The 12,574-nt window shown below is 38.2% G+C and overlaps 1 protein-coding gene across 1 annotated transcript in view; it reads left to right on the top strand.

Annotated features, from left to right (window-relative positions):
- Positions 1-12,574, top strand: part of Ccdc34 (coiled-coil domain containing 34) — a 28,809-nt gene that overhangs the window by 3,870 nt on the left and 12,365 nt on the right. Inside the window, exons 2-3 of the mRNA XM_048443711.3 lie at positions 765-900; positions 8,752-8,859. Of these exons, the coding sequence (XP_048299668.1) occupies positions 765-900; positions 8,752-8,859 (244 nt within the window). The remainder of the gene's footprint in view (positions 1-764; positions 901-8,751; positions 8,860-12,574) is intronic.

The raw sequence follows: 12,574 nt of genomic DNA, 5'->3' as shown, positions 1-12,574 counted from the left end.
GCGTTCCCTAAGTTTTGTGAGCTTTGTGCATCTAGCCAAGTTGCTCTGCTTTTAGATTTCCTTACCCAGAAGAGTTACAGAAGATGCATATGGTGGAAATGTAAACTGACAGGAGACCACTAGGCTGGGGAGTTATGGATGCTCTAAGATAATTGGCAAAGGGAATCAACTATAATATTGACTTGGGTATAGTTTTTTGTAGTTCATGCTGCATACTTAGTATGCTCCAGACCCTGGGTTCAATTTGCAGCACCAAAACTTAGAGAAAACAGAAAAGTGCGTAGTAATAGAGAATTGTCATTTTCTTTGTAACTTTGTATTTTAAGACAATTTCAAATTTACAAAAAGTTGAAAGAGAATCTTAAAATTTTCCATTTATCTTATACACAGAATCCCTGATTGTTAGCACATTTGCCTTATGCTTGCAGTGTGTGTGCACATTATTTTTTCCCTTGTACAGTTTAAGAAAGGAAAAGGGAAAGGGTCTGGTTAGGATTACATGTAGTAATTAGATGTCTAAATAGGACAGATGGATTGGGTTTGGGATACTCCTATGGCTTCTGAACTAGTGTGGTTTAGAAATAAAGGCAGTTTGATGATAAACTAATTCAAAGATTGAGTTTTATAATTTTAATAGAAATTGTGTGTAATTCATATGGATTTGTGAAAATCAAGCTGTTAGCAATGTCCCATTTTGCTTCCATTGTACAGCTAAGTGAATTGTACTCTAAAAAAGAAAAGTGCTACACTTTGTTCTCTTGTAGCTGTGAAGCTGGGTCCCAGGATACACAAGAGCAGAAGCAGATGCAGTTACGGGAAAGCAGCCTGACACCGTGGGAGATGTGGTTTGTTGGCAAAGAAAAAGAAGAGCGTGGTCGACTACAACAGAAAGTCCTAGAGGTAAAACTTGTCGTTGAATCCTGAGTTCATAGACTGACTGCTTTTATCAGTGTTAATGCTCTTGTCCTTGAAATAATGTTTGTGCTTTTGCATGGGGAGTACTATATCAGTTTTAATAAATCTTATTTAGAAATAGTATTTTCTCACCAGGTAGTAGTAGCATACATCTTTAATTCCAGCACTTGGTAGGCAGAGGCAGGCAGATCTCTCTGAGTTTGAGGCTAGTCTGGTCTGCAAAGAGAGCTCCAAGACAACCAGGACTGTTACTCAGAGAAACCCTGCCTCAAAAAACCACAGAAAGAGAGAAAGGGAGAAAGACTGTTTTCTCATTAGGAGAGGGTCTGAAAACAAGCTAAGTACCATTAAGAAATGAGCCTTCTTCAGCACCTGTGGATAAATAGTCTGATATTATGGCATGTAGCAGTCCAGATTTTCTTTTTGTAAATTAAAGAGTAACTCATTGGTAACTGTAAAGGATGGGTTCCAAGTTCCTTGGATGTCCAGATCCACAGATATGAAAGCCCATTATACAAAATGGCATAACACTTATTAGTAACCTATACACCTCTCTTTTCATACTTTAAATCATCTCTAGATTGTTTATATTATTGAATCTAATGTAAATACTGTGTTAGTCGTTGTTATGCTGTAGTATTTAGGGGTTGATGTAGGAAAAACTGTCTGTAATAGATACGAGCACAATTTTCTCTGTATAGTTTTCATCCATTCTTAGTTGAATTCATAAAACCAGTGATATAAAGCTATGTACTAATGTGTATAAACAGGCACATCCAATGGAACCTTAGCGTGTGTCCATTTAGCTAGTAGAAATCTAACTTTATAATGAGTACAGAAATGACAGAGAAGCTGAAACAGAGACAACTACCCCTCACCTCACAAAGAGTGCGTCCTAAAGTGAGTGTGTCCTGGGCACCTGCTGGTTTTTAGGTGTTCATGTTTCTCTGCTCTCAGCATTGCTCATGGACATTTTTCTGTGTGCGAATCTTTTTTTGAACTCTGTCTAGACTCAAAAAACAAATTAGTTTTAGATTTGTATAGTCTGACATTCTCCAAACTCATTATCCAAATTTTCTGTCCTTTTCTTTCTTTCTTTCTTTCTTTCTTTCTTTCTTTCTTTCTTTCTTTCTTTCTTTTTCTTTTTCTTTTTTTTTCTTTTTTTTTTGAGGCAGGGTTTCACTATAGAGCTTTGACTGTCCAAGAAATCAGTTTGTAGACCAGGCTGTCCTCACACTCACAGAGATCCACTTGCCTCTGCTTCCTGAGTGCTGGAATTAAAAGTATGCACAACTGTGCCCACTCAACTTTTCTCTTTTTCTGTTTTACTTAATTCTTCATATCTAAACATAGATATCAAAGAATGTTAAAGGGTACTTCTTATTTTTAAGGAAATAGAGTCAAACTTCTTCTTTTTTATTTTTATTTTTTTTGATATTTTGAGATAGAGTTTCTCTGTGAAACAACCTTGGCTCTTCTGGAACTTGCTTTGTAGACCAGGCTGGCCTCACAGATATCCGCTTGCCTCTGCCTTCCACGTGCTGGGATTAAAGGCATTCACCACTACTACCTGGTTTATGCGCCATGGCTGAATCAAGTTATAACCTGCATTTTCTGCCTGTTAGATATCAGTATATTTCCATATCATTGAAAATACTTCTTTGTTCTGAGAATTTAAGCAAAAGCATTGAACATGCTAGCCAAGTGCTCTTCCCTTTGTGTTACATTCCCAGTTCTTATTTAATATTTTTCAGTATCATTTTAAAGTGGTTTCCTGATAATATTATATAGAGAATGTATTATTGTATCAAAATTTGTTCACTATGTAGAAATTTTAGTTTATTTTCATCGGTTAGTAAACTTGTTAACATCAAAATCATGAAAACTAAAGCCTTTATAGTATTAGAATAATTCCTTATTAGTTTTAAAACTAATTGTTTCTGTGTTGAATTTCTAACTAGGTAGACAGTCACAAGTCAGGTGGCTTGGCATAATTCAAAAGGTTACAGCTACCATCCATTTGGCTGATTCCTAGTATATGCTACTCTGTATTCTAGAATGTAAATCTGTTCCTGGAAGGGTGCTCTGTGAGCGAAGCCCTGCCTTGTTAACAGGACTTAAGAAAGACCTTATGGTTTAGTGTCAGGAAGGATTAATAAGATCCCTAGTTATGGCTTTTTCATTTGCTGGTTGACATTAGCTAAGTTTTTTAACCTTCTGTACTTCAATTTTGCCATCTATACAAAAGGGATGAAATTGTACCTGTCACAGGACTTTTGTAAAGATTAAATGAAACCAAATATGAAGGTGACTGGTTTTGTTTTTACTGCTATTTTTTTATCATTGCCATCATAATCTTAATGCTTTTTTATTTATTTTGCATATTAATTTGTATTTTTGAGACCCCAGATGAGAGTCTTATCTTACCTTCTTAGCTTAGCATATTTCCTCTACCCTCACAGTACTGAGAATCAAATCTAGGACCCTGTACATGCTAGAAAAAGATTCTGCTACTGACCCACACCCATAGTCTCAGTACAGTAACCCTTAAAAATATTTGTTCCGGTCTGAAGATGTAGCTTAATGGGTAGAATGCTTGCCTAGCATTCATGAAGCCCTGGGGTCCTTTCCCAGAATGGCATAAACTCTGCAGGTGTGATGACGGCATGTGCCTGTTTCTCAACCTGCAATTCCAGTATTTAGGAAGTGGAGTTGGAAGGATCAGAAGTTCAAGGTCATCTGGAGGAAGTTTTTTTTTTGTTGTTGTTGTTGGTGGTGGTGTTTTTTTTTAAGAAATATTTACCCATAGTAACAAATCTATTCTTTTTGTCACACAGAAAATGGAATATGTGTATACATATGTGTCTGAAATGTCTGTTTTATGCAACAGCTGATAATGTATGTTGGGTTTGCTTGTTTTAACCCATTGAATTGATATTAGACTCACAGTCTGATTTATGACTTTGTGGTAAAACAGAGGTCAATGAGGTATTTATGACTTTGTCTGGACCCTCCAACTAATTACTTGTTAAGAAAAAAGGAGTTACTTCAAATTATTTTTACTCAGTATACAAAGTAAGAAGTTTCTCTTTTTAAAAAAATATCTATTTATTTATTATGTATACAATATTCTGTCTGTGTGTATGCCTGCTGTCGAGAAGAGGGCACCAGACCTCATTACAGATGGTTGTGTGCTACCATGTGGTTGCTGGGAATTGAACTCAGGACCTTTGGAAGAGCAGACAATGCCCTTAACCTCTGAGCCATCTCTCCAGCCCAAGAAGTTTCTTAAATTAGAGAAAAATAGTAAGAAAATCTGAACTGTGGAGTCATATAGAACTAGGCTGAACTTTTTTCTTTTTACATTCTAACTGCACTACTCCCCCCTCCCACCTCCCATCATAGACTCATTCTCCTTTTCTCTTCAGAAAAGGGCAGTACTCCTGTGGATATCAGCCAGCCATGACATATCAAGTTGCAGTGAGACTATGCTGTTTTTCCTATTGAGGCTGGATGAGGCAATCCGGTAGGAAGAAAGGTTCTCAAAGCAGACAACAGAGTTGGAGTTGGCCCCTGCTCCCACTGTTACAAGTCCCACAAGAAGACCAAGCCTCACAACTGTAACACATATCCAGAGGGCCTAGGTCAGACCCATACAGGCTCCCTGGTTTGTGGTTCAGTCTGTGTGAGCCCCTGTGAGCCCAGGTTAGTTCATTTGGTAGGTTTTCTTGACCCCTCTGGCTCCTACAGTCCTTCTTCCTCATATTGAGGAGGATTCCCCAAAGAGCTCCATCTTACATTTGACTATGGGTCTCTGTATCTGCTTCCATCAGTTGCTGCATGAAGAAACTCTGATGACAATTGGACTAAGCATCAATCTATGAGTATAGCAGAGTATCATTGGGAATCAGGCCACTGACTTTTCTTCCTATTCATGTTTAGTTCTCTCATAGGTCTCTGGACTGTCCATGCTCTGGGTCCTGGCCCTCCAGGCAGTATAAGGGATGGGCTTCCTCCCATGCTATGCTCTCAAACTGGGCCAGGCATTAGTTGGCCACTCCCGCAGTTTCTGTGCCACCTTTACCTTAGCACATCTTATAAACAGGGCAAATTTTAGGTCAGAGGTTTTGTGACTGGCTTAGTGTCCAAGTCCTTTCACTGAAAGTCTTACCTGATAAGGCTGAAATTTTAACTTGGAAAAGTTGTTTACATTCTCTTGGCCTGGGCTCTTCATCTGCAAATCAGACATTAGCAACAGAGGACTAGTTAATAGCATACATTTGAACCTTACTTAGACTTTGAGCATATTCTTCAGTGCTCTGGTGAAAGGGGAGAACAAGCTGTTGGGATATGGCCAAGTGTATAGAAAGCACTCAATACAGGTTAGCTGTTATTGAGTATGAAAGACGATAATTAATATAAAGTCCACGCCACAATGATTAAGCATACAGAGGGTATAATTATTTGTAAGGATTAAATCCTTTTCATGTTTTGAATTATTTGGCCTTTCTCATGCTACCTCATTACTTAACTCTTACATGACTAAGGTATTTTTGTCTGAATCTTATGTTCCAGGCATGCCAGGGATATCAACATGTAGGCTGACCCTACTACTAAAGCTAAAAAACCCAGGAAGATAGAGAAGTAACTTGGTTGAAGTTTCAGTTAGTATTAAAGTTAGGACTGGAATTGATTACTAACATAAGTGGTTTTTTTTCTACAATATCAAGATGTATTTTAAAAGTAAATGGGTCAGCCTTAATACACTTAATATTCAGTGTATTTTTTATATCCCAGGTTGTCCTCAAATTTGCTAGTCATCCTTGCTGTCCCCAAACTCAATGTTCTTCCTGCCTCACCTTCCAAATGTTGGGATTTCGATTAGTAAGCTCCTACAGTTAGCTTAACTATTTAATTATTTAATTTGTGCAAAATAAATTGATTAAAACAGATTCTCTGGAATTAAACCACTAGGTAGGTCAGTGGTAGCATTTTCTAGGTATTACTGGGTCTTCTTTAGCTCTTAAATTAACTGAAAATTGACAACTAAAAACAGGACATAAGATCTGAGTAACTCCTTCTACAATTGTTCATTATTCAAAGAACCTTTAAAAGGATATAAGTATGATCATTCATACCTACTTGTACATCTACACTGTGAAACTGCTTTTAACTATGAGGGCATGACTTTACAGGGCAAGATGGTGGGGTGGAGATGTTAGAAAAGTAGAGAGTGGTGTCAATTTCTTCTTTTTGAGAAAACTGCCATAAATTGAATACTATGAAGCAAGACTTCATGACAAAGGGGTGATTTAGAGTCAATGACAAAGGTGACAGTGATTTTCAATGGCTTGAAAACTGTTCTGAGGAAAACTGACTAGGAAATTACTGAAGTACATGCTATAAGGGGAAGACCATCTGGAGTTATGTCAAAAAACAGGAGAAAAATATACAGTATACACACTCATGTGTATATGAATATGGATACATATACATATACAAGTCTTTACATATAGATCTGATAGTTATGTAAACATAATTTTCCATAACATCCCTGATTTTATTTTTAAGTAATTTATTGGTTGAGGAGATAACACTGTCCACAAAGTGCACTGTGCAAACACTCAGGCCTGAATGTGATTTCCCAGACCTTTAAAAAGCCGTTCATGCTGGGTGCTAGTGGTGCACACTTTTAATCCCAGCACTTGGGAGGCAGAGGCAGAGGCAGGTGGATCTCTGTGAGTTTGAGGTCAGCCTGCTCTACAGAGTGGGTTCCAGGACAGCCAGAGCTATCTCTAAGAATCAAAAAACCAAAAGAAAGAAAGAAAAGAAAAAAAAAAAAGGAAAAGCCACTCATAGGTGATGTGGGATGTCTTTCTGTATGTGTTGCTTTTATTGGTTAATGAATAAAGCTGTTTTGTCCATTGACTTAGCAGAATTTGTCCAAAGTCAGGTAGGAAGTCTGAACAGAGAGAGAGAGAGAGTAGACGGAGTCAGGGAGACACCATGTATCTGCTGAAGGAGACAAGTGCCAGAACCTTACAGTAGGCCACAGCCTCATGGTGATACACAGTTTAATAGAAATGAGTTAATTTAAGAAATAAGAGCTAGGTAGAACTATGCCTAAGCAGTTGGCCAAGCAGTGTTGTTATTAATATAGTTTCTGTGTGAGTATTCGGGTCTGGGCAACCAGGAAACAAAGCGCAGTCTCTGATTACATGTAGGGGCTAGAGAGATGGCTCTGTGATTCCAGAGAACCAGGGTTCAATTCCTAGCACTATAAGGCAGCTCACAACTGTCATCCTCAACACAACTATACATATAAACAAAACACCAATCAATGCTCATAAAATGAAATAAATGATTTTAAAAGTGACCCTATCTCAAACAAACCAACAAAAAGCCACTTGTGGTAGAGTGTGCTTATCAATCCAGTGCTAGGGAAGCAGAGCTGGGACCTAAAAAAGCAAGGTAGGGCTGGTGAGTTCGCTCAGTGGGTAAAGGGGCTTGCCTAACAGTCTGATGACCCAAGTTTGATCCTCAGATCCCACAGTGGAAGGGGTAAACTGACTCTTGAAAGCTGTCCTCTGGTCTCCACATGTGTGCAGTGGCATGCATATGCCCACACTTAACACATACATGCATTATGTGAGCATTTGCATATATGTAGGTGCATGCGCACACACTCTACCACCACCACCCAGTTCTTGTTAGTTGAGCAAGCATTCTATAAAAATGTATTGCATGAGTAATCAAGGAATAGCTAGTTAGTAAAAAAGTCTTAATACCAAGATAGAAATTTGCTTTTAGAGGGACATTGTTTAAAAGTTGAGAGTTATGGAGTGAAGGAGGCAGATGTCTTTTATCCAGTGGAATTTAGACAAGCACTCATGAAAGATAGACAGCTTGTGGTTTTGTTCTGAAGTTCAAAACCTTTGTTCCTGTCTACATCTTATCTTCATTTAAGATACTGGAATTAGTCTGGGAGAAAATTGCACTTCTTATTGGTCTGCATGCTCAGAGACGTAGGTCTCAGGGAAAGGGGAGGCTGGGTAAGAGAGTAGACCAATGGGAGGTGTGTAAATGTATCTGATTATTAATAACTAAGGAGAGAGGACAGATAGTAGTGATGGAGTGGAGAATCCTAGATAAATTTTTCTCAACCAATGCATAGATTTAACTGATGAGTAGCAGGTTATGTGGTATTTTATTGGCCAGAGTTTCTTCACTTTTTTCTCCCGAGGAAATGCCCAAACACGTTGATTTTAGTGACAGCAAAGCAGTTGAGTAATCTGGGATCTGAACATGGTTTTGTTTTATATCCTAGCAGCTGAAAAATCAATGAAGAAAACTCCAGATTCCTTTTTTTCTTCTAAGAAAGTCAATAGCTTCTTTACTTTTCTTTAGTGTAGCTATGAGTTAAAATTTAAAGATTATTTCATTCTTATCCTTTATTTTCATCAAGAATCTAAGTTTTTTTAAAAATAACTGTAAAGTGAAAGTTATAATTCTTCTGAGCTACTGCCAGTAGCTCACAGTTGATGCCAAAATTTATGCATGGGAAAGTTGATTTCAATTCGGGTAATTTTGCTGAAGGTTAGTCTAAGGAACTAGTGTTTTGCCACCAACCAATTGTTTGTATTCCTGCAGAATGACTTAGTGTTGTACCAGTGTTTTCTTTTATCCTACGGTTACTTAAATAAGGTATTGTCACTATGGTATATGATCTATAAGAGAAATTGTGTACATGTTTAATTTAGTCTCAGCCTTTTTTTCAGTTATGTGATTTGGGTATGTCTATTAAGTGCTGCTCTTTGTTTAAATAAAATCCCATAGGAATTAAATCAACAAATAGAAAAAAGAAAAGAAATGGAAGAACGTGAAAAAAGAAAGATAATCGCTGAAGAAAAGCACAAGGAATGGGTTCAGAAGAAAAATGAACAGGTAAAAAGAAATACAAATACATGTGCATACTTCACATCTTTACAATGTCTTTCTTCCTCCCCCATTATCTAGGATTTGCCATCTTTTGCTTTTTGCTTTTGATTTGCTGTGTTTCCCCCCTATTTTCATAGACACTGATCAAGTGTCTTATCTTCTGCCCTTTGCCTTCTACTTCTTTTCCTGTGACTTCCACTAGTATCTCCCTGCCATGACTAAGGCAATTTTTGATGGAATTAGTGGAATTTCATGATCTTGGGCTTGCAAACTAGCACTTCTAAGTTGTAACACTTGGAGTAACCAATGACAAGGTGCCATTGTCCCTTTATGGAGCTACAGTTGGACTTTATGTCACAAGCTCCTAAATGATGACACAGAGACTTTTTGTTAAATTTGCAAGCTTGGCCTTAGCTTAGACTTGTTCCCAACTAACTCTTAAATCTAACTCTTAAAAACTTTATATTAATCTATATTCTGCCATGTGGCTCATTACCTCTCCTCTCAATACTGTATGTTCAACTTCCTCTACATCTGACATATCTTCTGCACCTCTAATTCTTTACCAGAGTTCCTATCTCTCCCTGGAATTTCCACCTGTCTTTGTCTCCTACCTACTTAATGGCTATTCAGCTTTTATTAAGCCAATCAGAAGGTGCCTTGGGCAGGTGAGGTTAAGCAGACATCTTCATACAGTGTACAAAAAGATTATCCCAACAAAGAACCTTTCTTCCAGCTTCTTTGTTTTTCTTATTACTTCTGTCTTAGTCACTGAGGCATAATCATAATTCTTGTTGCTAAACATCTCCTTTTTATGATTGCTTCTGAGTAGTCTCGTTGCCTCTTGGACATCATTGTTTCCTCCCCTACTCTAGAACACAAGCTCAAGGTCTTCTGTCTCACTCTGCAGCATCTTTTATTGTGGTGCAGCTCAGCACTGCAGATGAGTTACCCAGAAATAGTACTGAGTGAATGGAGCCATCTGTCCCTGCCAGAATATTTTTGCTGAGGTCTGAATGACACCCCCTAGTTTTCATGTCTCCTCTCTGTCTTCTGAGATTTTTTTTAGCAACTCCAGCCTGTCTGGCTAATACACTACACTATGCTCTCTGATCCAGACTGCCCCTTAAGCATTTCTCCTATGTGTGCTTCCCTTTTATCTATGATTTGAGTCTGCTGGGCTTCTTTCGGAGGGCACATGAGGTAGCCACAGCCCATCTTCTTTTAGGATAGTTTTACTGAAAATTTTGAGAGAAAAAAATGACTTATATGAAAGCAAACACAGATAAGGAAATAAAACATTTATTTATTTATTTAGCTTATTTTTAGAAATTTAGTCTTGTAGATGGAAATTTCTGTTCCACCTGGTTCCGCAGCTGTTCACATGGAGGCTTATATTTATTATAAACTGTTTTACCTATTGCTCAGACTTATTACTAACTAGCTCTTACACCTTAAACTAACCCATTATTCTTATCTATGGTTAGCCACATGGCTTGGTGTCTTTTCTCAGTAAGCCATTCTCATCTTGCTTCCTCTACGTTTGGCCTGCAACTATGTCTTTGTCTTTTCACAGAATTCTCCTAGTCTGGTCAACCTGCCTATATTTCCTGCCTGACTACTAACTAATCAGCATTTTATTAATCCAATACAAGTGCCAAATCCTTACAGTGCACAAGAGCATTGCCTTATATCATTAGTATAGAGCTTTGGCTGTGCTTTCTAGCCTCTAGGAATAAATACTTACCCCTGAGAGATTTTTGAGAATGCATAATTCTTTACTGTTTTTCATTTCCTTTATTCTTTAAGATTGATTTGTATGTGGGGTGGGGGGCGCGCACACACACATGCTCATAGCTAAAAGAAGATCATCGAAACCCTTGGACCTGGAGTGACAGGTGGCTGTGAGCTGCCTGATATAGCTGATATAGGTGCTGGGAATTGAACTCTGGCCCTCTGAAACAGCAACAAAATCTCTTAACTGCTGAGACATCTTTCTAGGCCCCTTGGTTTTATTGTTGTGTTTGTTTTTAAGCACTTATAGAATAGACTTTATTGAGTTTGCTTTTTTATTTCCAATTTATTTACTTTTTGACAGTTTTATATATGATAACCCATTCTCTTTACATTTATCTCTCTCCCCGCTTTTATCCTTTTCCCGCCCTCACCAGCTCTCCCTCCCACCAAATTCCCATCCCTCTTTCATGTCTTTTTGTTTTGTTTTTGCTTTCGTCCCACTGGGTTTGACAAGGGTCACTCAAATGGGCTTGAATATGGCACTGTCCTTTGAAGCATGAGTAACTAGCCAGTTGCTATCATTGAATAATGATTTCCTCTCTTCCAGCGTCCTTTGACTGCTCTTAGTTCCCTGGGGCAGGGTGAGACAGGCCTCATGAACCCTGCCCTCATCTATTACTGGTTTAGTCTTGTATGGACTGTATGCAGGCAACCACGGCTGCTGTGAGTACATGCATGTCACAGCCGTCCTGTGCTCATAAGACAACATTTCATAACCCTCCTAACTATGGTTCACCTCTTACATCCTTTTCAGCTCTGGCTCAGTGTTCCCTGTGCATGTATATGGTATCTTGTTTAATGCTGAGCATTCCGTCATTTGTCCTCAGCATTTTGACTAGTGAATGGTACCTTAACCGCTGTTAGCTACAGAGAGAAATCTTTTTGGATGAAGGCTGAAGACTATGAGCATAGATATTTAAGAGTTAGTTTGATAACATGTCTACTTAATAAGACAGAAGTCATGGGCTCATCCCCAGTGCCTATGAACTTTCCAGCCATAGGCCTTTGACCAGGTCCACAGCTCTCTCTTATAGAGCAAGCCTCAGATACAGTATAAAATAAGTTTGTTTCCCTGATAACAGTTGTGTCACTACCAAGCTAGTAAGCGCATCTTACCTGACAAGTTAGTAATGTAGCATGTAAAGACTTGTACTTGGGAGGGCCCTTACTGACTTTTCTCGCCCAGTTGCTTGCAGAGCAACTTTTAGCACTGTGAGGCTTAGACAGCAGGGAGGACACTTCCACCTCACTTCTGGTATAGCTTCTTGGTTTCCACAACCAAAGTGTGTGGTGTCTTCAACAAAAGGGTCTTAGCATCCTTCTCTGGTGAGTATAATCTGTACAGTTTGAAGGCCTCTCCCACCTGGCATTGGGATTTTCTTAGAATAATCAAGGCTTCCGGGATCAGCACATTCTTCCTGTACATACTACCTCATCAAGATAGACGCTCCTTTGATATGGTAGAAATTCTTTTTTTTTTCCTTTCCTTTCTTTTATTTTCTTCTTTCTTTTTTTTTTTTCTTCCTTGATTTTTCGAGATAGGATTTCTTTCTGTATCAGCTCTGGCTGACCTGGAACTCACTCTGTAGGTCAGGCTGACTTCAAACTCACAGAGATCCACCTGCCTCTGTCTTCCGAGTACTGGGATTAAAGGTGTGTTCCATCACTGTCCAGCTTGAAATTCTTTCTTATGAATCTGATAAATTTGCGGCCCTGTTAGTGACTTTGCTATATATTTTCCCTGTGTATACCTGTATTTGTCAGAAAAGCTTTTTTATATTATATACACGCCTTCACTTCTCTTTTATTTTCAAGATCCTTTAAAACATGAATTATTTTGATCCATTATTAGATTTAGCATAATCTTTGCTTATAATATATGAGCTTTTTATTCAATAAACTAATAGTTATATTCTTTCTTTTG

This window comes from Myodes glareolus, chromosome 10, assembly GCF_982192425.1.
Source record: "Myodes glareolus chromosome 10, mMyoGla1.1, whole genome shotgun sequence".
NCBI classification, from domain to species: Eukaryota; Metazoa; Chordata; class Mammalia; order Rodentia; family Cricetidae; genus Myodes; species Myodes glareolus.
The sequence above is the reverse complement of the archived record's forward strand: the minus strand, read 5'-3'. Positions and strand labels throughout refer to the sequence as shown.